The sequence below is a fragment of the Penicillium diatomitis genome (genome assembly GCF_028827545.1).
Source record: "Penicillium diatomitis strain IBT 30728 chromosome Unknown utg000002l_segment0_segment0, whole genome shotgun sequence".
In the NCBI taxonomy this organism is placed as follows: Eukaryota; Fungi; Ascomycota; class Eurotiomycetes; order Eurotiales; family Aspergillaceae; genus Penicillium; species Penicillium diatomitis.
The window spans coordinates 1,457,330-1,483,799 of NW_026623174.1; the positions used below are offsets into that span (position 1 = coordinate 1,457,330).

At 51.8% G+C, this 26,470-nt stretch overlaps 10 protein-coding genes across 10 annotated transcripts; 7 read left to right on the forward strand and 3 right to left on the reverse strand.

Moving 5' to 3' along the window:
• Positions 1-269: 269 nt before the first annotated feature.
• Positions 270-1,146, forward strand: N7539_001633 (uncharacterized protein; the record flags this gene model as incomplete). Its single annotated transcript, XM_056931236.1, has 4 exons — positions 270-358; positions 476-719; positions 791-910; positions 985-1,146. 4 exons carry the CDS (start codon positions 270-272, stop codon positions 1,144-1,146), a joined length of 615 nt encoding a protein of 204 aa, XP_056793267.1.
• A 1,317-nt stretch (positions 1,147-2,463) lies between these two features.
• On the reverse strand, positions 2,464-3,449 carry rps0 (40S ribosomal protein uS2; the record flags this gene model as incomplete). Its single annotated transcript, XM_056931237.1, has 2 exons — positions 2,464-3,202; positions 3,280-3,449. The coding sequence occupies 2 exons, from the start codon at positions 3,447-3,449 to the stop codon at positions 2,464-2,466; spliced, it is 909 nt and encodes a 302-aa protein (XP_056793268.1).
• A 383-nt stretch (positions 3,450-3,832) lies between these two features.
• N7539_001635 (mitochondrial 37S ribosomal protein uS15m) lies at positions 3,833-4,795 on the forward strand (the record flags this gene model as incomplete). Its single annotated transcript, XM_056931238.1, has 2 exons — positions 3,833-3,860; positions 3,921-4,795. 2 exons carry the CDS (start codon positions 3,833-3,835, stop codon positions 4,793-4,795), a joined length of 903 nt encoding a protein of 300 aa, XP_056793269.1.
• A 1,887-nt stretch (positions 4,796-6,682) lies between these two features.
• N7539_001636 (uncharacterized protein) lies at positions 6,683-10,984 on the forward strand (the record flags this gene model as incomplete). The annotated part of the gene is made up of 4 exons (XM_056931239.1): positions 6,683-6,880; positions 6,941-7,039; positions 7,182-8,196; positions 8,253-10,984. 4 exons carry the CDS (start codon positions 6,683-6,685, stop codon positions 10,982-10,984), a joined length of 4,044 nt encoding a protein of 1,347 aa, XP_056793270.1.
• Positions 10,985-11,763: 779 nt separating this feature from the next.
• On the reverse strand, positions 11,764-12,891 carry N7539_001637 (diacylglycerol/polyprenol kinase family protein; the record flags this gene model as incomplete). Its single annotated transcript, XM_056931240.1, has 1 exon — positions 11,764-12,891. The coding sequence occupies one exon, from the start codon at positions 12,889-12,891 to the stop codon at positions 11,764-11,766; it is 1,128 nt and encodes a 375-aa protein (XP_056793271.1).
• A 437-nt stretch (positions 12,892-13,328) lies between these two features.
• Positions 13,329-15,375, forward strand: spb4 (ATP-dependent RNA helicase SPB4; the record flags this gene model as incomplete). The annotated part of the gene is made up of 3 exons (XM_056931241.1): positions 13,329-13,612; positions 13,672-14,178; positions 14,247-15,375. 3 exons carry the CDS (start codon positions 13,329-13,331, stop codon positions 15,373-15,375), a joined length of 1,920 nt encoding a protein of 639 aa, XP_056793272.1.
• Positions 15,376-17,132: 1,757 nt separating this feature from the next.
• N7539_001639 (putative serine peptidase) lies at positions 17,133-19,325 on the forward strand (the record flags this gene model as incomplete). Its single annotated transcript, XM_056931242.1, has 10 exons — positions 17,133-17,354; positions 17,422-17,539; positions 17,616-17,770; positions 17,837-17,959; positions 18,023-18,195; positions 18,270-18,357; positions 18,427-18,532; positions 18,590-18,749; positions 18,832-19,029; positions 19,106-19,325. The coding sequence occupies 10 exons, from the start codon at positions 17,133-17,135 to the stop codon at positions 19,323-19,325; spliced, it is 1,563 nt and encodes a 520-aa protein (XP_056793273.1).
• Positions 19,326-19,692: 367 nt separating this feature from the next.
• N7539_001640 (crossover junction endodeoxyribonuclease) lies at positions 19,693-22,452 on the reverse strand (the record flags this gene model as incomplete). The annotated part of the gene is made up of 2 exons (XM_056931243.1): positions 19,693-22,288; positions 22,439-22,452. 2 exons carry the CDS (start codon positions 22,450-22,452, stop codon positions 19,693-19,695), a joined length of 2,610 nt encoding a protein of 869 aa, XP_056793274.1.
• A 716-nt stretch (positions 22,453-23,168) lies between these two features.
• On the forward strand, positions 23,169-24,776 carry N7539_001641 (putative actin-related protein RO7; the record flags this gene model as incomplete). Its single annotated transcript, XM_056931244.1, has 1 exon — positions 23,169-24,776. The coding sequence occupies one exon, from the start codon at positions 23,169-23,171 to the stop codon at positions 24,774-24,776; it is 1,608 nt and encodes a 535-aa protein (XP_056793275.1).
• Positions 24,777-25,430: 654 nt separating this feature from the next.
• On the forward strand, positions 25,431-26,389 carry N7539_001642 (enoyl-CoA hydratase/isomerase family protein; the record flags this gene model as incomplete). Its single annotated transcript, XM_056931245.1, has 4 exons — positions 25,431-25,640; positions 25,709-25,768; positions 25,854-26,206; positions 26,278-26,389. The coding sequence occupies 4 exons, from the start codon at positions 25,431-25,433 to the stop codon at positions 26,387-26,389; spliced, it is 735 nt and encodes a 244-aa protein (XP_056793276.1).
• Between the last annotated feature and the right edge of the window lie 81 nt (positions 26,390-26,470).

Sequence of the window (26,470 nt, forward strand, 5' to 3'; positions counted from 1 at the left end):
TCTAAATCCAATCCAACCAGTAATAAGTTCTCCCCGATCGAGCTTTTCAATTGTCTTGAAGGTTCTTCGACGGTGTCCACTGTTGTGCAAAGTGTACATAGTAATCTATCGAGTAGACTTTCGACTTTTCGAGTGTTCTCCGCATCCCGTCCGTCGTTCCTCATTTCTTATCTCGGCATGACCACAGTCACTGCGATCTTGGAAACCTGACCATGACACTCATCGGCCAGCACTGAGAGTCGCAGCTGAATAGTTCTTGATTACATGAGATGTCTGCGGAATTGGAAACAGAGACCGAGACAACAGTCACAATTTTAATCCTTGGCGACTCTGGATGCGGCAAATCTACATTCTTGTCGTGAGTTGCGCAATCGTGCTCCTTGATTTCCACCTTCTAGGCCATCGCACGGCCGGCTGGCATGGTATTCAAATGCAAATAAAGTATCGAAATGATAAACTAAGCTTTGCAAGACAGGCGCCTGAAAAATGGCAAGAGATCGATGCCATCTTCATCTGGGTTTACCCCAGACACGGAATTTGAGATCCTGCGTGACAGTGATCAGCCATTCATCTTCGATATACGATTTTCGAAGAAGACATTCACACTAGAGGCGTATGATACATCTAGTCCTAATCAACATTGGTCCAGTCTTCGACCAGATGTGGTCGTACTCGCTTTTGACATTTCAAATCGTGAAACACTGAATGGTCTCAAAGCAGTGAGTAGGCGCCGTCGCCGGTTCCTAAACCTTCTCCAATCGTGTCTATCCGTATTGACAAGTTGGACCAGTGGCGCCACGATATTATTCGCTACTTTCAGCGCGGTGTAGGTGAGCGGATTCCTGTGATGATGCTTGGATTGAAACGAGACCTTCGAAAGGAGGGGGAAGGGATAATATACCCTCAAGAAGTAAGGAAGCACACTTTGACCAAACGAGCTGTTATAAACTGTACACTGTACGAGCTGTTGACTGATTGTATCAGACATACCGCATCGCCCAAGAGCTTCGCTGCGACAGATACGCGGAGTGTTCAGCCGTGACGGGCGAACTACTCGCGGAGACATTTGAGGATTTGGCGAGGCTTGCTGGTATGACGACAACTGACAAGGGTGCTCAAACTGCAGGGGGCTGCACAATTCTCTGAGAAATGACAAACTCATCAATCTACACCAAATACTCCAGTCATGAAGAGCGTTCGATGCTAAGGCATCGAGAGGCTATGCCGAACAGTTGTTTCCTTGTAGTCACTCGCAGCATTTAACATTCCGAGGCGCAGGCTGATGTTTGAAAGGTACCGGAAATTGGGCGAAGATTTGAGACCCCTAAATTCTTCCTTGAGTGTCCACGGCATTGTAAAGTATTATATTTCATCCTAGCGTTCCTGAAAACTCTTCGTCGTTGACCAACGAGCTTGGGAATTCTTAGTGTGTCAGTAAAGTGGCTTCGTTTCACGTATTCCCAAGTGGATGTGGGTCAAAGCAATCCAGATGTCCTAACTGTATACTACAGTGGAGTCCTCAGAGGCAAGAATATATCCTGCTTGACTGTCGTTACACCGCGAAGTGATTCACCATGTATGCTGGGTAGGTCCGAATGAATGGGACAGTTGAAGTGGAATTGGATAATATTTGTAACACTTGAGCATAACCTTGGCTTCAATAGAATCTCACACATTATTATCTTGATGTTAAGGGTACTACTGTATTACCTTCCCATATCAGCGTCTAGCCCAAGTGCTAATGTACATGCTGGCAAAGCACCTTACATACCATAACAGGATGTGTCCATGTATGCCGAACCGCCCTCGTCGACGCAATCTGCCTGTGTGCCTTACAAACCTTTTTGCTCGAGGACTCCTTTTGACTACACATATAATATTTACGCGACTTTACGAGACCATTGTAGAGCCGAGCACAACCTTCGTTTCAAATACTTGAATATACATACAGGGAGAAACCAAGGTAACGATCAAGTCCACCTTGTTTGATTGACAGCACAGGGCTTTCCCCCAGTTACAAGGAGTAACTGGATCTCTTTCCCTCATAAGCGCCAGGTCAATGGTTGTCATCGCTATTCCTCCCCGATGCGATAAACCGCAAAGATCAGAAAAATGGTTGTGCCGGGTAGAAAGGTTGAGGCCACTGATGCAAAAGGACTGAGGAATTCCTGGTGAAAGCTCGATTTTCTTCTGCTTTTTTTCAGTTTCACGCTTTTTGATCATTTTTGACAGAAACTAGGATAGACAGGTCAGGGGGGCTTTTTGTATCGCAAGGAGGTGAACTGTGTCCCAATGTGACCCGTGGGACTAGATTTGATGAACCAGACAAGAGCCCTCCCCCTCTTTTGCGAATGTCAACAGTGAAAAACTTTGGGTAATCATTGAAACAACCCAACTGAACTGAGAGCTTTCGCCAGGAGTCTCCCCCCATCGATGTCTCCCCTAGTCCCCACCTCAGTGGATTTACCACTTAGTCTCGCCGGAGGCAGCAGCGGGCTGAGACTCAGCGGCCCACTCACCCTGGGGGGCAGAGCTGGCAGCCCAGTCAGCACCATCGGCCTCCCAAGAGGTGGCACCGACAGCAGCGGAGGCAGCAGCGAAGGCAGTGCCGGGGTTACCAGCACCGGGGGCAGAAGCGTCCCAGTTCTCACCAGCGAAGCCGGACTCGATGGCACCGGCGCCAACCTCCTCAGCACTGGCAACCTTGGACTCATCAGCGATCTCCTTGTTCTCCTCAGCCTCAGGGTCGCGGTAGAAGTAGAGATCGACGACGGCGTCCCACTCAGTCTCGCGGGTAGCGAGGGTGCCGCGGAGGCGGAGGACCTCACGGGCAAGCATCCACCAGACGAGACCGATGGCGTGGCGACCCTTGTTGTTGGTGGGGATGGCAACATCAACGAAGTCGGTGGGGGAGTCAGAGTCGCAAAGGGCAATGACGGGGATGTTGACGTAGCTGGCCTCCTTGATGGCCTGAGCATCGGTGCGGGGGTCGGTCACGATGATGAGACGGGGCTCCTTGAAAGAGCGGGTGATGTAGTTGGTGAAGTTACCGGGGGTGAAACGACCGGCAATGGCAGTGGCACCGGTGTGGTTGGCGAACTTCAGGACAGCGCGCTGGCCGTAGGGACGAGCGGAGATAACGCAGACATCGGCGGGGTTGTCGATGGCGGCAATGATACGGGCAGCCAGGACGATCTTCTCCCTAGACGAGACAGAGAAGCGCATTAGATCCCGTTACTTGCAGCGCACACATTCGCGCATTCGGTGGTCTTTACATACCAGGTCTTGCCGATGTTGATAACGTTGACACCATCGGGACGGGTCTTCCAGAGGTAAGGCTCCATGTGCACCTGGAGGTTCTTGGAACCAAGGTGGCACTGAGCAGCAAGGAGCATCTCAATGTCCTGCGAGGTAGGGTTGAACACCGGGGGGAGCTGAGAGGGGGCCATTTTGGGCGATTGATTGATTGATGAGGTTGGAAAGATCAATCGTCTGGCTCTTGTCGTAGGGATGGAGGAATGGCACGCAATCGAATCGCGAAAGGTTTCACGCCGCGCTCCGGGAGAAATTCGCTTGCGGGTTGTGAGAATTAGGGCTAGGGCAGCGGACTTTGGAAATCGTCTCACAGCCTTAGCCGTCAGGCAGACTATCAGACACTGCTTGCCTGAGGCAAATTGTTCTCTCTAACCCAGATCAGCCTAGCGTCCTTTTCGGCCTTTCGGCGGTACAGTTTCCCCGACAAAAGGTTGCCCAGAAGAACTTCACGGTTGCTACGGCGCAATCACTATCAGGAGGAAGTAAGCACTCGATCGTCATGCCTCTGCGTGTCTCAATGCAGCCACAATTCAGGGCCTTCACAGGTATTGCTTCCTTTAAAGTATTCCAATTCAGTATGGCTGTATCTGACTGAGACAACTTAGCCACCCTCCTCGGGCAGGGCCACTTAACTGCCCGCACATCACAAGCGACGACACACGCCTCCATACGAACGGCTTCTACGAAGGCGAAGGCATCTCCGCAAAAACGGTCCGATTTTTTCAAGCTTGCGCAAGCACGGCAGCGTAAGGCTGCGAACCTCTCCCGACAAAAAGTTCTCCAAGCGGAGCGGGAAGCCTCTCTGGGTGATCCCGTCAAGAGCAAGCCCACATCTTTCATCCAAGAGATTGAAGCCATCCAAGCCGGCTCACAAAACTCTACGTTGTCTTCGGGTCTCAACTACTATCTTCAGGCGGAGGAGCTCAATGGGGCGCTGCAATTTTCTAAGGACCTTGTGGAACCCCTACAAAACCCAGATCGGGATACCGCCGACCCTCAACTAGAGAAGGAGGCCGCGGAACTCCATCAGAAAGAGCATCAAAATGCGCAAGATGCAATCCAGCGCATTGTCAATCTCAGCAACGGCAACACTAAGGACCGCTTGCGTCTGAACGTGCAGAAATGCATCTATCAGTTCGGACGACATAACACAGACCAGCATCTACCGCCAAAACCGTCGAGTGCGCTGCAGGGATCCATGCCCGGCCAGCCTCAAAAGGTACCCCGAATTGGTGTGGACACAGGCTCTCCTGAAGTGCAGGCCGCAATCTTGACCGTTAAGATCATGAACCTCTACCGACACCTCCAGACCGCCAACAAAGACAAGCACAACAAGCGCAACCTTCAGATTCTGGTCCATAAACGACAGAAGCTTCTACGATACATTCGGGAGAAGGAGAGAGGAGGACCTCGATGGCAGAACTTGATGGAGACTTTGGGATTGTCGGATGCCGCATGGAAGGGCGAGATCGCTCTTTGAGGTAGACATGACTTATTGGGGATCACCAGCCCGCCGGGCAGGGAACATCCATCTACTGGCATCGGTTGCCACTGTACAAATAGCAAGCTTTATACATCATTCATCTGTGTCTTCTGTATCACATGCAGCACGTCTAGGCCGTCGTGCTAGACTCCTTATTGCGTTCCGGGTCATGCTGCATACCATTAGCGTTGCATTAAACTTCAATCTGAGAACGGGCAATGCTAGGCTTTAATGAGTTCATCGTCGATTTGAGCTTATCCAATATTTTCGCGCCAGCCTCGCCAAGTGTCACTCATTTCACGAAGCGCTTTTACTTTCCGAAAGGCCGCTACTTCGGCCTCATGCGAGCTCCAAGACACATATTCGCCGGAGATTACTAGAAACCAAGGCGACGGTTGATTTAATGGCGAATGCACGAGCTCTTCTGAGCATTGTGACCAACTCATCGATCTCAAAAAACCAAATATGTGCATTGAACTTCGCTATCATGATATACTTGCTTGAGGAAATCGAGTTCGAACTCGGAAATGTCATGCTGATAGCAAATATCGGCACGGGACTTGATCATGGGAACCAGCGCAAGTTTTACTGAAGCGAGATCGGTACCGCCATACAAAACACAAGATGATTCCCGAATGTCTTGGATGAGGTCCTTCATCAACGCACGATAAGCCCCGAACTGAATGAATGATACTATAGCTCGAAGCGCATGACGATGGGCGTCGGAAATTGATTGTTGTTTTAATCAAATACCACGGGAAATTTATGACTAAGATTCCGTAGATGACTGGATGTTTGCTGTCGTTGGTCTTTCGAACAAATTTTCCTTAGGTCCAAGCTCCATCCTGTTTACCCGGCTCCTTTTATTTGAAGTGAATGTCTATGTTTTGTGACTAGATACCTCACTGTCCTATAGCCATTGGGAGGCAAGTTGCGCCAAGTTGAATGTTTAACGAAGACCAAGACCCACTCGCAAAGTATTTAAACAGAGAGGATTATGTCTCGCGGTCGATTTTCGAGGTCTTAAAGACAAGTGCATAGAAGAAGAATTGAAAGAGGAAAACCTATCAGCGATAGCAGGGATTGAAATATCTCCTATCACACGCATGTGACACCTCTAGCAAATAGCAAGCGGCAATCGCCATTAACAAAATTCAAGTGGGTAGTGTTGTTCTTCTTCTGGATTTCAATATCCTCATCCTATTGCTACAGCACGACCTATACTATAGGTAGAGGTACAGACTACAGACTGCAGTCTCTCTCTTCTTACCTGCCCCGGCCGGTATTAGGGTTTGGTAAACAAAGCTGAGGACAGAGGCAACTTCCAATGAGGCTGAAGTTCTTCCTGAGAAATATGAATATATAATACTGCAGAGGTTGACTTATCGATGCAAGCTGATTAAGAGAGTACTAAGTAAGAGAGTAGTTCTAACTGGTAACTATCGGTGCTGATGGAATAGAATTAGTTGCTGGACTTAGAAATTCAGTAGAACTCAGGGATAATATTAATGTTAAATGTGGTATTGTACTATGTAGGAAGCCTGAGGCATAAGGGCCATTGAATGTCACACCGCTCTCGAGCTAGGCACTTTCTGCCCGCCGAGCGGAGATGATTTTTGGCATGTCGCAATCATATCTCAAGATAGGCGGCCTTCGAAAGCGAGCTTTCAAACCAGGACGGCGCGATTTATCTGAACCCACAGACGAAAATCCCGATTACTCCGCCTGCCAACGCGCCTCCACAAACATCCAGAAATAAGACAGGAATAACACTCCCTCCCAACCTTGGCCCTCTCTCTTCTCGTCCTACTCTCCAACGGCACTGATTTGTCCACTGAGGATTGAATCTTCTGTTTCTCGCGAGTGCCAAGGGTGGTCACAAAAATGCCACCACGCACTCGCTCAAAGCCCTTTGGGCCAGGCTCCCCAAACGCAGTTCAGGGGCTGCCTGACCCTGCTCCTCGTCGTCGCCGAGCGACACGCTCCGTGTCTGCTCAACCACAGGACGCCCAGCCTGCCCAGCCTGTCCGCGAACCCAAGACTCGCAAGACCCGTGGCAAGGCCTCCTCACGCGGTAGAAAGGTATGCGTCCTACCTGATAGTTTCATATAATGCTCGCTAATCGTGGATATCATCTTTAAGAAGGTGGCGCGACGCGCCTCTCCCTCCGATTCCCAGCAGGACCAGCTTGATGATGCCGCTCTAAGCTCCGGTGCTGTGGCCCAGACACAGAACGAGACGGTGAGAACATTTGATGTTGCGCGATATGCCAGCTGAAGATATCACAAGCTTGTGGTTGCCTACCTTTGCTCCTTGGACATATCTTTCGATGATGGTTTAATCGTCAGAAACCCCCCAGGCTAACCACTATCGTCACGAGCAGGACCGTCAAAGTAACGAAACGCAGGATGCCGGCCCTACGCCGCCATCGTCCGAGGTTCCAGCCACCGTTCTCCCGTCAATAGAGAACAGTGAGACTGAGGCGACTGCTCCCGCTACCGGAGTGTGTGAGTCGCCGCCCCCCCCCAAACCTTCCATCTCGTCCCCTGGTCCCGTTCTATCCCCTGGTCCCGTTCTATCCCCTGGTCCCGTTCTATCCCCTGGTCCCGTTCCGCCTCCTGGTCCCAGCTCTGGATCGTCGCCGGCCGCGGCCATGGAGACTGGTCGTTCCCGACGTAGCTGGTTAATGACCAAGCTGCAGAAGGTATACCGCCTCTTCACCATTGGCCGTGGTGCACTCAATGATGTCGCAGCGCCTGGTCCTGATTCCGCTGCTTCCGTGGCTGCTTATTCTCCTCGACGGCCTCAACACACCCCTATGTTGAATTTCAACATAGCCCCAGCACATTCTGCGCTAGAGGATTTAGAACTGATCAACCTCCTTTGTGCAGCACGGTCCATTGAATGGGCGTCGAGACCTCGTTCTCGCCGGGCTTCTGAGACCGCGCGGCTGCCTTCTCCCTCGCAGTCGCGCGTACTCCGCGCTCAACGTGCCTCGCCAATTCGTCGAACACGCACCCCTCATTTGCGGAGATTGAGTGCGCAGCGCATGGAGGACAGAGACGGCTTTGGCCGCACCCTGTTCCGGCTACCCGCACTCTTGTCTTCCCGTCATGAAGGTGATGCAGACAGTAAGCCGGATGACGATGTGAACCCTGCCAAAGAGCGGGATCATGTGGACGCTCCCGCTTCAGTGACTGCAGCTATTGATTTTCCTCCTCCGACGACCCCAGAGCGAGGCACGCTGGCCTCCCTCGAGACGCCTCAGACCGCACCCGCTGCGGCAGTCAATGGCTCGTCTGGGTGGAGCCGATGGATTTTCAACGGTGTGTCGCGAAGGTGGACGGTACTTCGAGGCCGTCTTCACCACGGTGAGAACGACGACGACTCTCAGGCCAGTAAGTTTTTTCACTCGCATTCTTCTATAGCTCAGTTTTAATTATCTTTGAAACAGTCTTCCATGATAATGACGTGGTCGCCTCCGAAGAGTCTGCCAATCCATTTTCGGCTGGCTCTCAGGTAGCTACTAGCCGATACGACGAGGCTAAAAGTCCGGAAACTACCACAGGTGTGGTGGATACAATGCCTGCTGTCTCCGCTTCATTCCCTGCGCCCACGGTATCAATAGCATCTAGAGCCGTTGAAAAAATCTCCAACATCCTGTCCCCGCGTCGTATTCAGTCGCGTCCTTCCTCCCCCGGCTCAGACCTGCCTCGACGACGTCGTCGCGCCTCATCTTTTATTGATGCCCGGACACTCCTCAATCCTGACGCGCCAACATCTGGCAAGGGCTATGAGGACCAGCACACATTCGTTAAACGTCGACAAGCGGCTCGTTTGGCCATGGAGAAGGAACAGCGGGACGTTCGGAACCGTGAGATCAAAAAAGCGCAGCTCGCTGAGGCTGCTGCCCGAGAGATTGCCAGACAGAAGGCAATGGTTGAGGCTGAAGTCGCATCACGCCCTGCAATTCCTTACCGCAGGCATATCGAGCGACCCAGTCAGAGCACAAATGGCAAGACTTCGTCGGAACCGAATCCGCGCAAGCGCAACCGTGGATTTGGACTAGATGAAGATGATTTGGCCGTTCACGAGGAGGACTTTACCCCTGAAGAATGGAACAGAGTCAAGCGCCAAGTGGAGGAAGCAGAGCAAGAGGCGGCCAAGGCTGCCCATGGAATCTCACCTCCCACTAAAAAGCGTCGCGTTGATTCAACTTCCCAGCAGCAAAAGCGAACCCAGCAATCCGATTACCGTTCCGCACCAGGGCCATCTCGTCAGGCCCAGCCTCCAATCCGAACTCCGGGCTTCGTTCCTAATAGACGAGGAACATACGCGCCTCCCGATCTTTCGCCCATCGATTCAAGTCAACTGATGTGTGAATCCGATTTCTCTCCCGCACCCCAAGAGCTTCAATCAACTTCCGACACCTCAGCAAACACCGCGGTTCAAACTTTCGATGCTTCCAACGTGTCAACAAGTACAGATCGAGCTCCTTCAAGCTCTCAAAAAGGTATGATGATCAATGGTGTATTCGTTCCAGAACGTCTTCTTCCCTACTGCAACTTGGATGCCGCTGGACCGTGGCGGCGAATCCGCCCAAGCCCCCAGATAAGACAGGTGGAGCGCAGCCGGCGCCCTTCTTACTTTACGTTTCTCACTTCATTTGGTGAAGCCCTGGGACGACTTCGCCGTCAGCTGGCTGGGACAGTGAATGCGACAATGCAAGAGGCCCACCAACGAGCTGAGATGCAACAACGCCTTGAGGCTGCATGCAATAGGAGAATTAATGAGCAATGGCTTGCGCGCCAGGATATTGCGAGCTCCTCAGGTTCTGTTGTCAAATTCAAAATCCCTGAATTCTCCTTTTTCCCGGACCCCTCCCCCAAGCTTCAAGCATTCAACGCAGCTGCAACTTCGTCTTCGAATGCGCGCATCCCACTTCGATCATGTCTCAAGCGTAAACGCGAGACCCTGAAAATTCCCCATGATAGCCTGGAGTCCTCCCCAGACCTGCCCACTCCACATATGACAAAGCGTCGGCGGGGGTTTTATGCCCCGGATCCGTACGCCTCATCTTCCAGTCCCTCGGTGTCCTCGTCCCGGTCAAAGAAGACGAAGCAGGCCAAGGGAGTGAAAGCCCCAGATCCGTGTGTCGCGTCTCCAAGCTCTCCATTGGCACAAAACACACACGCGGAATCTCCGTCCACTGGTCTCGAATGTTCCCCCTTCAGTCCCACTTCACTCTCTATTTCCCTGTCCCATGGGCCACTTAATGGGAAATCGGCGCCTCCTTCTCCGTCTCATAAGACCAAACAGAGACGGAGGCCCCAAGTCCCGGCCTTGAATAGCTCGTCTTCAGGTTCCCCCTTGGCACGCAAGACACGCGCCTTATCCCAGTTTATTGGTCCCAGACGTTTCCCCTCCAGCCCTTCTCCCCATTTTCTCTCCCTGGATAGCGATCGAACCGTTGAAGAATCACTGCCCTCATCTCCCCCAGTTCCGGCGTCGCACCTTGCGTCTTCGAGAGGCGGCCCATCTCAAGGAATACCGACTGACCGATCTCATCCTAATCTAGCCCCCGATAACGATACCGACCCCGGCGTTGACGTTGGTGACGGTAAGAAGTACTCTCCTCTGACTCGTGCTCGAAACAAGGCCGAGCAGTTCAAACCGAAGACTCCTAGTCGCCTTCGGGAATCTGCTCGCTTCCCAGGCAGCAACAACTCAACACCATCTTTGTTTGGCGCGTCGACACCATCATTCAATGGCGTATCTCTTAACGGTACTCCTGATCAGAGTGACATCAAGTCATTGAATAGCTCATCATTCTTGGCAAACACCGAGCGGACGCCAGAGGTTGCTAGCACCACGACCCTTGACTCGAATGCTCGGGCTTCATCGTCGGCTGGTGTTTTTCAAGACACGAGACCGGCTGCTGAGCCAATAGAGGCAGCAGAACTTGGGATGCCCAGTATTTTCGAGGATGTGGCCTGGCTTGCGGGAGTACTGCCCGACGGAGACTTCCATGGCCTGCCGTGGCCAGAACCACAAAGCCTCACGAAACAGTTGGTCATCGACCAGAATGAGGTGGTAGATGCTGGGGAATGGCAGAGGAAAGGAGCCGACGTCCTTAGTCATTTTGAAAATTTGTTTGGGCAGTTCTGCCCTCGCACTTCTGACTGAGTCGGCTTTCTTTTTGTCGTGGGTTTTGAGTTACAGATTCCATAATGACCTTAGTCTTACGGAAGGTTTCGGCTGCATCTTTTTTCATCAAACGCCTTCTTCTTGGCTCGCTCTTGATCTTGATGAAATTCATTTGTAGGCCTTCTGAAAACGTTTGTGGCTCCACCGCCTAGATCAGCACTGAATGTGCAGCTCCAGCCCGGTGACAAGACAAATCTTGTAGTTTCGCATTCGACTGCAATCATGGAATGACCTGTCCGCTCTGGTCTCATGCCCGGAAAGTCACTTCATCTATGCATGAGATCAAGCGCGATTGTCTCCACAACTCCTCGTGTTCACAAGTAATGTTGCGGTCCTAAGTTTCATAGTGACACTAGAACGAGCTTGGAATGATGACTTTCAACGAGCCTAGGTTGAGGGAATTCCTTCAGTGAGAATTCTGTGATTTGATGCAAAATAGAGAAGATCTATATTTCTCGATTATATGTATATATCAACAAATGACACGTCAGTTCCTCGTCGGATGGGACTTCAGGCGGTTTTTCAGCGCTGTTGAGAAGGGACGGAAAGAGGGGAGGGCTTCACAATGACGGGGTCATAGGTATTTCACATGTAGTGCGCTCATGTCATTTCGCTAGACAGAGATGAAATCCACTGTGAGGGAAAGCAAGATATTCGTCCAATACTAAAGACATTATAGTCGCTGGTAGAAGAAGCGGAAGAAGTGGAAGAAACAAGAAGATAAAGGGGAAGGGTACAGCGATGGAGTGATTGAAAACTCAACCGAAAACTTTCAAGAAACCCCAGAGTCCGACGCCACTAAGCACAGGGATTGTGAGGTTGTCATCCCAGCCCCAGAGGTCAATGAGCTCGCTGCCAGCTGCAACTACACCAGACACAGCGCTCATGACACCCAGAGCAAGAGTGCCGGTGATTGTAGTGGCGGCGGAACCCGCCTCCCACCCAAGAAGCCCTCGAACGCAATCAGGGAGCAAATTCAGACGCCCGGTAAACATGAACGCATCTGGAGGGTCATCGGGGAAGCTACCCACAGAGGGGACGAACCATCCCCAGAAACCGGCTGCTGTGACAACGCCGACAAGCCAAGCGGCTAATGTCCCCGCTAGACTCTTCCCTCGTCGCAATTGCGGCGTGTGTCGTCCCCATAGACGACCGAATGTGGACGCAGCAGTATCGCACCAGCTGAGAAGAAGAACACCCATCACTCCGACGTCTTTAGGGAAGAAGCGTAGGACGACATATGCACCGAGAAGATACCAGATCACACCATTGTATCCCGAGACCTCGGTTTCGCGCATGAGCGCACCAACGCACCGGATGTAGAGCTGATTGATTTTCTCCGAGCGATGGCGCAAGAAATCCGTGGCAGCAATTGGCACCAATGCCGTGAAGAGCACTGGGGTAATCTGGGATGTCTGGACGCCGCTTCTATATAGATGAAGTGTCACAAAGCCGATAGAGACATGCAGAAGTTTTCGAGGAATTTCATGTCGATGAATGAAACTGCGATATCGCGTGTGAAGAGGGATCAGGCCAAGAGGTGAAGGAGAGCGAGAGATGTCGCGCAGCGCATCTGCAAGCTTCGGGGATAGGAAACCATCGGAGGAAGGGCTATCGTTGGTGGTTGGAGGTGAGGCAGGGATGTTCGTATTCGATCGACGTGGTGGTCGACGGTCGCGCGTGGACGAAGGATTCAAGCTTGGGGGGCTGCGGGATCGTTCTGATCCTGAATCGGCTTCTGGAAGCCCTGACAGGCGTTGTCGGCGGGATGCTGATCGTGTGGTCGGAGCAAGATACCCGTCACGTGCCTCAGAACTCTCGGACAAAGAGGGAGACGGCGATATCACTCGCGGTGTTTCGGGGACAGATATATGAGAGCTCGCCATGGCGGATGATTGGATTCGAAATTCAGGCAGGGTGGATGTCCAAATTGTGCCCAAGCAAGGTCGTGTCAGGCACTTGGCGCTTTCGGTGTCAGCGCCGCTGCAAGAGATCAACGATCTTTTTAGCAACAAAATGATGGGCAACAGGGTGGATAAATCGATAGAGAATGAATATATGGTATCAAAATCAACCCAAATTCATAGAACCTTGTTCTAGATCTTTAGATCATCATAAAGACAGACCGTTCAGCGTTCGTCCACCCTGGCGCAAAAAGAAGACGAGATGATAGATCATCTCCGTTTCCGCTCAGAGCCGCTTCCACGTGATCCATATCTTATCGATAACGGGATTTTTTTTCTGTTCAGTCTGTCGATAACCTTGTGATCGGCGACAGCGAACACCGATTGTCATTGTTATATCTGTCTGAGTGTGATCCAACATGGCTCCAAAGCCTGCGCCGTCGTCGCGAGCATGGGATGCGCTCACTCCATCACTCTCGCAATGGACAGTTGATGCCGTGGCCTCGATGGGCTTCACTCGCATGACCCCAGTCCAGGCCTCGGCCATTCCTCTATTTATGGCGCACAAAGATGTCGTTGTTGAGGCAGTCACTGGCAGTGGTAAAACGTTGTCATTTTTGATTCCTGTTGTGGAGAAGCTTTTGCGCGTTGAAGAACCGATCAAAAAGCACCACATTGGGGCCATTATCATTTCGCCGACGAGGTTCGTCACTTGTCTAAGAAGCTTTGGTCGCCGGCTTGTGCTGATCGGATACTGTACAGAGAACTAGCGACGCAAATTTACCAAGTGCTCTTATCGTTACTTGAGTTCCACCCGGCATCAGCGGCTGCCATCCATCCGCCAGAGGGTGATGCGTCGCGACCCAAATCGTCCTCTTCGATCCTCAAAGTCGTTCCTCAACTCCTGCTTGGCGGATCTACCTCTCCGGCCGAAGACTTGAGTTCCTTTCTTAAAAAGTCCCCGAATGTGCTCGTGTCTACACCGGGGAGATTGCTGGAATTACTCTCTTCGCCCCACGTCCACTGCTCGCAGTCTTCCTTCGAAATGCTTGTATTAGATGAAGCTGATCGCCTGTTAGATTTGGGATTCAAAGAGGACTTGCAAAGAATTTTGCGCCACCTACCTAAACAACGGAGAACCGGTCTCTTCAGTGCCAGTATCAGTGAAGCTGTCGATCAGATTGTCCGTGTGGGCCTGCGCAACCCTGTCAAGGTCGCTGTCAAGGTCAAGGGCGGTGCCGGTGGTGAGGATAAACGGACACCTGCGAGGTATGAAGCTCTCCAATACCCAAGTCCTTTATGCCTTTTGATTGCGCATGCTAAAAGATCGCTCCAAGTCTCCAAATGACCTATTTGACGGCCCCTCCAGCACACAAGTTCTCCGTCTTAAGACAGATTCTCTCCACAGTTCAGCCTACCCCGCTGAAAACGATCTTCTTCGTCTCCACGTGTTCTAGCGTGGATTACCTCGCGCTCATCCTGCCTATCATCCTGGGCCCAAAATACACCCTTGTCCCGCTTCATGGAAAGCATCCTGCGAACGCCCGCCAAAAGAACTTCACCCGATTCACCACCTCTACCACACCCGCAATCCTCCTCACGACCGATGTTGCTTCCCGCGGACTCGATATTCCGTCCGTAGATCTCGTTGTGCAAATCGACCCTCCTTCCGATCCCAAGACATTCATCCATCGTTGTGGACGGGCGGGACGGGCTGGACGACGAGGACTCAGTATTGTCCTCCTTCATCCCGGTCGCGAAGAAGACTACGTCTCCTTCCTGGAGGTGCGTAAGACGCCTGTTGCGCCCTACAGTCTCCCAGAGTCGGATGGTGACGAAGCGGCTGCTGCTGCCACACGCAAGGTGCGGAACGTTATGTTGAAGGACCGCGCCCTCCACGACAAAGGTCAAAAGGCCTTTGTTAGCTGGCTTCGTAGCTACAGCAAGCATCAAGCGGCCAGTATTTTCCGTGTGGCCGACCTTGATTGGGAGGCGCTTGGAAAAGCGTGGGGGCTCCTCAAGCTTCCTAAAATGCCCGAGCTGCGTACTTTCACTGGCGATAAAACGCTGGGAATGAAAATCGATTGGGACAACTATGCCTACAAGGACAAGCAAAGAGAGAAGCGACGCAAAGAGGCCATGGAAGAAGCCGCACAGGGCGACTCACAGGAGAAGGACGATACTCGCAAACGGCGAGCTACTGAAAATGCATCGTGGAGTCACAATGCGGAGAATCGCGAAAAGCGATTGCAGCGCAGAGAGCTCAAGAGAGCTCGCAAGGAGCAGGAGCGGTGGGAGCAGCTCCCTGAGGAGGAGAAGCAGAAGGCCCTTGAGACCAAACGCATGGTTGAGGAATTGCGCCAGAAGCATGAACGGGAGTACCAGGCTCGGCAAGCAGAAAAGGCACCGGCCCCCAAAACCACAACGGCCAGCCAGAACGATGATGAGTTTGAAGGGTTCGACTAGATTCCGAGAGTCGGTCCGGCCAGCTTATTGCGAGTATAGCAGTGCCATGATGCAAGGTTATTCCTCGAGCAAATTCCAAGTCACAAAGCTCTCTGTTCTATCTACTTTCTCGAACTTGTCGCTCAATGAGACATACGATACCCCATACGGCCATAGCGCCGACAATAGACAAGTTTCTACCCTCGCACGTGCTCGATTCGAAGATACCCCACAGTTTCAGGATTAGATTCGTATACTGCCGCATTGATGTTCCGTGATCGATGTGTAGAAGAAGAGATCGCTTGTCGAACCAGCCAATGGATCATCCAAGGTTTCGAGGAGTCGACGTTGTCACGACGGAGATTCAGACTGTGTCGAAGGTTGACTCTACGACTGCCGACCGCGGAATTATTCAGGTACCGCCTCGATCGGGAAAGTCTCTAGTTCGGCACGACTCAAATGTAACTTTGATTGAACCGAACCACCTGAACCTAATTTGAGCGAGCATCCGCGGAACTTAGTACAATTCGCGCACATCGATCAAATGGTATGCAGCTGGCAGAAAGCTTCCTTGGGCCCTCTCGCTGCGAGCACGTTCAAGCCCATGGTCAGCCATTCCAGGGCACGGGGGCTTGATGCTATCGGAAGGGAAGGCTAAGCTTCTGCCACGGGATGCCAGTCACGGGAACCTTTCTCTAGACTGACAGAAGCAGGCGAATCTGGAGCTTGACCATCGTCGAGCAAGTCTACTTTGACTGCAATATCCATCGTCTCCACTGAAGCACAGCTTCCAAAGGCCAACGAGAAAGTAAAGCCCGTCCTTCAACCATCGCTTTGTTCTTCAGAAGCCGAGGGCTTGCCCAGAACCCCCGACATGCGGGGAGCATTTGTGTGTGGACTGCGGAGAAGTTCAGACTGTTGGCCATGGAGTCTTCCACCCGGAGATTGGACGGGCCCCGTGATCTCGCACGTTTCCCCGATGGCGATAGAAGGGTCTCCTGTTGAGAGGTTCTTTCTGTCTCGCTGACGACTACGGCTAAGTTATCTTGCATCGATAGAGTGATGCTAGTTGTTATCTGACCAATGCATGTAGATCGTCTCTCCTCCTTCCCAGTCGAGCGGATCCATGTGCCCCTCGGTTGATTGCCGCTACGGACGACCGACGGTGGTATCATGCACTAATCTCGCCCTTGAACTGGACAAACTCGCACAGAAGCTGCAGAGATAGCTACCGGAGACGAGGAAGGTGCCAATGGCCATCATCAATTCCCATTATGAGAGGTTCAGTGTCACATTGAATGAGCGTTGGTATTCATCACGACTACTCCGGTAGCAGACATTCTCATCAATATTATCTTGCTATGTGTGGCAAGGCGTTCATCTAATCGATCTCTCCGAACACGTTACTCTCACGGCGTGATCCGAGTGGAGCACGAGATATGCAGCTAACTAGAAGCTAGCTCAATCGCGTGATAGCTCAGCCTCCTCGTCCTCGTGCTGAAGACTTCTTGAAGGCCCTTCTGCGCTATCACCCCCGCTTCGAGAGCGCATCGGCCCAGAAGTTCTTCCCCCATTCATCCAAGCGTCCTCCGTGAGGTGGATCGTCGGCCGTGACAACGGCCAGAATGATAACAAAAAATGTAGTCACGGCACCGCTCAAGAGGACGGAGTCCGAGCCGGAGTGGTGAGTATATAAAGTGCTCGCATCCCTGCACCAGGATGAAGCCATGGAAGTGATCCAGCAGGACCCTATCCGATATTAGCGCGGTCGAGTCACAATGCATTTCTCAATTCGCCTTGCGCTCCCTGTGCTGTGTGCCTCGGCCGCTCAAGCAGCGATTGCCCCCAAGCCTATTCCTCCTCCAGCGGTCGATACTTCACAAGCCATTCAGGGTGCAGCCACCTTCGAGCAATTGATCGACCACAAGAACCCAGGTTTGGGAACTTTCTCTCAACGCTACTGGTGGAGCTCCGAATGGTGGGCTGGAGAGGGTTCTCCGGTATGAGATGTCTCTTCCGTTGCAATCCTCCTGCATTTTCTAATTTGCTCATCGTGATTGTTGCTAGGTGATCTTATTCACGCCTGGTGAATCAGCTGCCGATGAATATACAGGTTACTTGACCAATCGGACTCTCACTGGCCGATATGCTCAGGAAGTCAAGGGTGCCGTAGTGATGATCGAACGTGAGCCATCGTCTTTTTTCTTTTCCTTTCTCATACCAAGCGTAGTGAAAGCCAACTAACTTGCCACCGAATAAAGATCGTTATTGGGGAGAATCCTCTCCTTATGCGGAGTTGACCACCGAGAACCTGCAAGCATTGACCCTAGAGAACTCGATTGCGGACCTCAACTACTTTGCCCGAAATGTTGAGCTTCCCTTCGATACCAATGGCAGCAGCAACGCCCAGAACGCCGTAAGCTTTCGCATCCCCCAAAGCAGGCACGAGCCAAGAATCTGACTTTCTGCTCGCAATCAATAGCCCTGGGTCATGAGTGGTGGTTCTTACAGCGGTGCTCTCGCTGCCTGGACCGAGTCTACTGCCCCTGGAACCTTCTGGGCCTACCACGCGTCCAGCGCACCTGTCGAGGCAATTTATGACTACGTCCGTGCAAACCTGCCCCACCGTCAGTTCATGAAGGATGGGCTAAGCTAACAGCCCGTAAAGTGGCAATACTTCTCTCCAGTTCAGCAGGGTATGCCCCAGAACTGCAGCCGTGATGTCAGCCGAGTTGTGGATCACATCGACAAGATCAACAAGTCTGGCAACGAGAAGAAGATGCAAGAACTCAAGGACATGTTTGGCCTCGGTGATATCGAGCACTTTGATGACTTTGCCAGGTAAGAAAAATTTTTTTTTCCCAAAGAAAAGCGGCCACAGACTTCAGAAGCTGATTTGAATCTTTCCTGTCTAGTGCTCTTGAGAATGGACCCTGGCTGTGGCAATCAAACACCTTCTACACGGGCTACTCTGGATTCTTCCAATTCTGTGACTATGTCGAGGTAAGTCGCGAATCCTTTGTCGCAAGCCTCGTCTGGGATCTTTCTGACCATGCGCTGTCATTGAAATAGAACGTTGATGCTGGACACGGCAAAATCCCTGGGCATGACGGTGTCGGTACCAAGAAAGCACTCGAAGGCTATGCCAAGTGGTTCAAGAGTGTCTATCTTCCTGGCGGTACGTTGGAGATGTATAAAAGATCTTGGACTTTGCAAACACTAACGCCAATGCCAGCATGCGCCAATTACGGTTACTGGTCGGACCCTATGAGCACCGACTGCTTCAACACATACAACGCGTCCAGCCCCATATTCACCGACGTGAGCTTGAAGAACACCGTAGACCGACAATGGCAATGGTTCTTGTGTAATGAGCCCTTCTTCTATTGGCAAGAGTATGACATCCCATTCCCCCTCATCCTTATCCGATACTTCCTTCCTACTGTGCGTTAACTGACACCATGGTTCTCTGTACAGTGGTGCCCCGTCGCACGTCCAGAGCCTGGTCTCTCGCTCCGTCGATGCCAAGTACTGGCAGAGGCAGTGCTCCCTCTACTTCCCCGAGGTCAACGGTTTCACATTTGCCAGCGCCAAGGGTAAAGATGCCGAAGATGTCAACCAGAAGACCAAGGGCTGGGATCTGACCGACACCACCCGCTTGATCTGGGCCAACGGGTAAGACAATTACTCCACTACCGATTCATTCGAGATGACGCAAATACCAGGAACAAAAGCTTACATGAATCTACAGAGAATTCGACCCCTGGAGAACCTCGGGCATGTCCTCCGAATACCGCCCCGGTGGCCCTCTCAAGTCCCGTCCTTCTGCCCCATTGAACATTATCCCAGGAGGCTTCCACTGCTCAGATCTCATTCTGAAGAATGGCGCAGTGAATGCGGGCGTGCAGAAGGTTATTGATGCTGAAGTGGCTCAGATTAAGACCTGGGTTGCTGAGTATTACAAAAAATAAGTGGATTGAAGGAAAATCGGGAAAATCGGGCACGAGAAATGATCATGTACCCCATTCATGATGATGATACTGAGATCAAACAGCAGGAAACCTTGAACCGTGCTGGTCAAGTGATACAAGCTGTATAATAAATAATGAAGAAAGCTTTTACATTGACGAGAAATGATCACGAACTTATCAAAACTTATGTTTGTGTCAGTGTCTCGTCTTTTACTGGTTTAGTTTTACGATGCCGGCTGGATGCAGTCAAAAATTCGCCCCGTTCTCAAAACCTCACCAATCCGCTGATATGTGCTTTCAAAGACCACGCCATGATGAATATGCTAGCTGTACCAGGAACCAAGGGACGGAAAATTTCGCGTGTGTCTCAAGCCATGTCTAGTATGGGTACGCGTGCGAAGCGCTCTTTGCCTTTACTAGAAGTGGACTGTGAGCATCGTCCCTCTGTTTCAGAGGAGACGTTGGCTTCCCAGAAACCATTGAATGCGATGACATTCTCAATGTAGCCTTTGGATGTTGAACGAGGCTGGTCAGCAACCAAGGAGACACTCGCAGTAGATGTCCGCTTGCTTCCGAAGGAGTTATTCGACCCTTTGAGGAGCTTAATGACCTCCTGAGATTGACTACTAGCTCTCACTGCGGCCCCAGGAGATGATTTCACCATGTATGGGTGTCTTGAAGGTAGAGAGTCTTTCAAGTGTCGCTTTTGCAACTTAGTCTCAGGAGCATCACCGTTGGCTTTACTAGAAGAGCGTGATCGGGTCGAGGGGCAGCCCTGGGACGCGCAATCTTCTGTCGACTCGTCCAAGAGGGACATGATTTCTATAGACTTTTGAAGACGATCGACGTCTGAAACGTCTTTGACAGTCGACTTTTGCGCAATTTCTCGGAGGGTAGAAGAATGAGTCTTCGCTGTGGATGTTATCGATCGTGGTTCAGACTTGTCTGGTGCCCCTTCCACCGTGACTTGTGCTTTCAGAGCGGTCGTCGACCGACTGCTTCGTGATGTTACAGTGTTCGAGAGTTTTTGTCGTCTTCTTGAAGCTTCCGATAGCGCATCGTGTGGATCATCGATATTGATTGCACCGCTTGCGCTTGCCTGCCCACGCGTTCGAGATGCCTTCTTTGTTGGATCGGATTTTGGAATGCGATTCACTCTTGATGTTCGTGGTTCAGTAGTTAGCGAGGAGAAGTTGCTGGTCAACGCATCCACATCGCAGGAAGATTGAAGAACATGATCCGAGTGATTGTGTTGGGAATACGTACTCGGCGTGACAGGATCATCTTCAAGATCAATGATCAAAGCGGACGAAGGTGGTTCGCGTGGTAAGGCTGTGTGTTCCTTGGCGGAGACACTTTCGAGCAGCATGGGCTTCTTTGACGAAAAAAGCTTGGTCCTCTCCTTAGTGAGAGTTCCATATTTCAGGATACTCCCACGTTTCATAGCCGGGTCAATAGCGCCCTTTTTCTTGGGAGCCGATCTTCGACCCGACGACTTCTTTGGGGCAGCAGCCTTTCGGGCCTTTTCGGCTTGCTCATCCTCCCAGTTCTGGACAATTGTGGGAAGCCCGAGCCTCACGACAGACTCAAGGACCCAAATCTTTTGTAACTCGAACACGTCATAACGCTTGGTCACCCGGGATTTTGTCAATGTGGCTGGCGGAGCGTGGTCATGCTCTGCTTCGTCCTCCTCGCCCTCAGCCTGTTCGAGATCCTGAGCAGAGCCTTCTTCAGGGGTACATTGAGGAGGATTGGGTTCTTCGGCCATCAAGTCGAGGCCCACAACATCGATGGGGAGCATGTCAACTTGGAATTCAGTCATTCCATCAGTCCCAAAACTGGCACGACTCTTGAAGACCCTTTGAAGCCAAGCAGCATCACACTTAGGGGCGAGTGAGTAGGGCAATTGAGCCTTGACCGGTTGCTGGCGGCGAAGCCTATAGGACACCAGAGGCTCCGCCAAATTCTTGATGACTTTCCGAGCGCCTGATCGATACTTCCAATCAAGAAACTCCGCGGCAAAGCTCCGAATGGCTAAGGGATCAATCTCAAGGTCCCATGCGTGCTTCAGCCGAAGTCTCAAAACCTCCATCTCTTCGTCCGTGGAAACTTTGGGACATGCATAATACTCCAGAATTGCAGGATCAGGGAAATTGTCCGGGATACGCACTGCTGGGTGCTTCCTCGCGAAGTAGCCACTTTCGTTGGACTCTAATTCATGCTGGAGTCGTTCTCGCCATTCCCTGAGCTCAGTCTCGAAGTCGGGAGACCGTATAGCGATCATTTGTAGGAGGTCCTCTCCAAAACCAGCCTTGGCGATCTCCGCGGAGGTACCCGGACCGCACTTTTCCACCCCCGAGGGCAGGTAGTCACCTCCGCTGAGCATGGCAAAGAGAATCATACCGGCTCTGTCGAGCGGCACATTTGAAACGTACCCCTGACAGTTGGCATAATAACATGTCACATGAGTAGCCCCAGAAGATCCACTGCCACTTTCATTTGAGAAATTCATCATGGTGAACGTGGACCCAAACATCAAGGCATCTACATCATTGCTAATCACAGCATCGACAATACCTGCTTGCTGCAGCCGGGCGCATTCCGCTTCCGCTTCCCCAGGAGCTTCGTGCCATGGAAACTTGAATTTCTCAATAAGGTCCTTCGAACGTTGAATGATTGGCAAGTTGCCCGAGCTGCGCGAGACCGCCTTTCCTCGTTTGAAGGGTGGTTTGTGACGACCGTCGTAAACGAAGAGCGGATGAATCGGTAGGGCAAGAATCTTCAGGAGGCGAAAGTAAAGGGTGCGCAACTCAGGGTTCCTGCCCCCACGCGAAGCCTGGACCTGGAACAGCCATATGGAAATGTCGACGGCAATTCGAATCGGCCTTGCGTTCCGTTCCAAGTGCCACCCGGCCAGTTTGGCCAAGGAGACCCGCTCCCCTACGCCAATGGCATTGATGAGCCTGTGTTGGGAAATCAGCCATGCCGGTTTGCAATGAAACTTTGAAAATTTGGTCCTATGATTTTCCGCTATTCATCGTCCACAAGAGCTGGAGCCAGGGCCAATCGAATAATGTAGCTTCTGAGGAGAATGGCTGGGAGTAGAGACATACCCTGGAATGCCCATGAGTTGGTTATTGGGCTTGGGCAAGCCGTTGAATGTTTGCGAAGCATAGACCGGCCATACGGAGCCCAAGGAAGCTGTTGCGGTTGCGGGTGCGGAGCTGGAAATTGGGAAGTAAATAAAGCTAAGCTGACGGACGATAGCAACCAGCTTATCCAATCCAGATTCTGCCGATTAACAATTCACCGCCCGCTCGTTACAGCAGCTTCATTGGCGACTCAGCCACTACGACGATATCACTGCGGCCTCCCACACTGAAGGGCTTAGTAATGGCTCGAGAGTGGTGACGGAGTCCAACCCCAGATGAAGAGATTGTACGTCGGGAGTGTTGAAGGAAATGTTTTGTATCATGGCTTAGATCAGTCGCTACGAATAGTTCTGGGCACAGTGACGGGACAAGTGACGGCCCGAAGAGGATCCGTTCCTGGATCTGCTACCTCCTGGTAAGCTCCACCAAGCTCGTGCCGCAAGAAGCTCCACAACGTCTCTTCGGTTGTGCCTTTCGTGGTCCGATCTCAGCATGGGGCCTTTCCCAACTCATTAGACCCTTTGATGCCAGGCAGCTACTCGAGCATCACATGGCGACTTGCCGTCGAGTAATCAGAGACTGGAGCAAACTGTTCCTCTTCGATAACGCAAAAAGTGGTAGCGTCTGACCACGTTACCGAACAGAGCCTACGACTCAAGGCGCGTCTTCGTTGAGAGCCGACAAAGTCAGCATGTCGGTATCATCAAACGTGCGCTCGTCGCAAACCGCTCGTCCGACCTCGCCCCATACACCCCAGCAAACATCCTCACGCTCGACCAATACTTCATTCGCTAGCACGACTTCGGCTGGCTCTTCCTTCCGAAATGAGGACGATGCGATCATAATCGAGATCGGCGCAAGATGGCTTCGCGCGGGGTTTGAGGGCAGCGGTACACCTACGTGTACCGTGACTTTCGGACCGGAGGAATCGCGAAGAGTGGGAGACTATCGTGGTTGGATATCAGGTGGTACGGGAAATGGACTATCACAGCAACCCGTCGACCCTGAGGACTGGGTGCGGGACTATGAGATATGGCGCCCAGATGTTCGGGAGATGGACTTGGGTCTGCTAGAAGACAAGATTGAGCGACTTTTCCGGGAGACATTCAACAAATATCTCCTCACAGACGCTGGATCCTCTCGGCTGGTCCTCACTCTCCCTTCGCTGATGCCGCATCCGCTGCTGTCGTCATTGCTTTCTACATTATTCAGCCGCTGGCGGTTTCCTAATATCACCCTGCTCCCAAGTGCAGCCATGTCAGCAACCGCAGCGGGGCTGAGGTCTGCCCTAGTCATTGATCTTGGATGGGCAGAGACTACAGTGACAGGTTTGTATGAGTACAGAGAAGTCACTTCAAAAAGAAGTACTAGGGCAATGAAATCCCTGCAGCAGGAGATGGGCCGCTGTCTGGATCGCCTGGCTTCTGGAGATGAGCTCGTCGCAAGTCCCGAAGGGCACATATCTGTGGGATTTGCATACTGCGAAGAGATTCTTGCGCGCATTGTTTGGTGTCGGCCGCACGCTGGTGGTCACGAAGACCCGCCTACCGCAACACAAAAGGTTTCAATTCCGTCTCCTGTCAATCCCGGAGAAGAATTCATTGATGTGCCATTTTCACGCTTTGCCGACCCAGTCGACACAGTGTTGTTGGCATCTGGAACGGCCGATGGAGACTTGGACGACGAGGAAAAGCCGATTCCGCTACTTGTTTACCACACTCTCTTGGCCTTGCCGCCTGATGCGCGCGGCATTTGTATGTCTCGTATTGTTTTCGTTGGTGGCGGTTCCCGAATTCCGGGCTTACGAAAGAGAGTCCTTGAGGAATTGTCTCTACTCATCAAGCAGTATGGATGGAGCCCAGTTCGAGGCAAAGCTCTTGAGCGCCAACGCCAGCGGCTGGAGAGCATGCGAATATCATCTCGACCTCCCACCCAAGCACAAGCGCAGGCGCCACCAGCCAGGCAAAATGAGGGAAGTGCCCCTGACCCTCCAAAAGTACACTCTTCGGAGGAAGAACCGGAGATGGATTTCGTGGAGCAAAAGCTGCGTCGACAGAACAAAGAATCTTATGTGCCAATTCACGGAGTCGTAAGGGAGGTCGAATCTCTCGGTGCATGGGCAGGCGCCAGTCTGGTGACCAGCTTGAAATTGCGAGGTATGGTTGAGATTGAGCGGGAAAAGTTCTTGCAACATGGACTCGCCGGTGCAAGTCGTGAATCCGAGCCTGTCGTCCCCGATCGTCGATCTGGGTTAAGAGCGGGTGATCGATCCAGTTGGACCCTCGCTGGCTGGGCCTGAGAGATTAATATGATAGACGACGGATTTGCTTGCTTAGATACCCCTAGTCGTCCCCAGAATGACCGCCTTCGCATGATAATTTTGAATCACAAATTAGGGTCTGAGTCATACACTTGATTCCTTGCAAATCTTGACTCCTTCTAGGCAAGATGCGAAGTCGGTTTTTCTCGAGTCTCCCAGTACTAAGAGAATGGCCCGTCTCGCCAGTCTAGTGGGTGTAACAAAAGCAACAGACAACTCGCGAGGCAGGCCTCATGTGCTTCTCGCGAAGAGTGTGGACTGCCTGCCTTCGTCTACACACTCTACAAATGTGATGGTCTCTTTTGAGTATACACGACTAACGAGATGTCTATACTCTATACCGCCAATCGGCCTTACCCTTCTATGTGGCAAGGGCTTCGGCTAGCCTGTGGGGATCCGAGGGACCAGCGTGTGCGGGGAAACGCTGCATCTTGCTTTTTATGCAATTTGGAGTACTTGGCGTACATCTACCAGTTACTGCATGGCATAGGTGATAGGAATTTCAATTTCAAAATTTGACCTCATCAGTCGACGTCCCTGGAATATCAAAGCTATCACCCATTGGCCGAGAATTGTTCGGCATAAGTTGCTTCCACCATAACTACCTGCTCTTCACGAGATCGATCACTCATTATGGCCGACATCCCCAAGTTCAATGACCTCGCAGTCGAAAGACATGGAAATATCTTCGTGTTGACCATGCAGAAACCTCCAGAGAACCGGCTGAACTCACAATTCTGCCAAGAGATGATCCGCGCATATCGAACAGTTGAAAGGCTTCTTGGTCCTGACTCTGAGGGTGCGGTGATCACGCGAGGCAACGACGCTAAATTCTGGTGTACTGTTCGTATACTGCCTCGTAGACAAATGACCAGTCCGCATGATGAGACATACTGATATCTTCAACTTAGGGTTTGGAACTTGACGAGTCAGATACGAATCCTTTCGCTAATTCTGACGGGTTTTATCCGGTACGGGCTTCACAATTGAGGCATCGTCTCGTCGAACTCAGTCTCTACCACATAATATTCAAGTGGCTTACAAACAGACGTACAGTTGATCCACACCATACTCGACTTCCCTTACCCAACCATCGCCCTACTGACCGGCCACACCTTTGGCGGCGCTTGTCCACTTGCGTTGGCTCATGACTATCGAGTGATGAACTCGCAACGTGGATTCATCTGCATGCCGCCTGTCAACCTTGGACTGCACTTTGATGGCATTGGCTCTCTTCCAAGACTCAAATTGCGGCCGCAGATTGCACGGAAGATGCTTCTCGAGGCCCACAGGTGGACCGGATCGGAGGCCATGGCTGATGGGATTGTTGACGCGGTTGCCGAGCCAGAGAAAATGCTCGATGTTGCTCTGGAACTCGGCCAGAAAGTGGCCCCCAAAGCGAAGATGGGGTAGGTCCTGAAATTCCCATGCTATTGTGTTCTTCTCGGAGATCAGGGTTGGTACTGACGAACGTTTGTAGAGTCTATGCTCTTCTACGACAGGAACTCTGGGGAGATGCTGTCAAGAAGTTTCAGCAAATCAGCTATGTGCATAGTCGGATGACCAGTGCACCCGCAAAGGCGAAAATCTGAGGTGATTTATTTTTCTCATAGTAATCTATTCGATGTGCAACATGCTCTGTGTAGACTAGCGGGAATGCAGCGCATCTATAC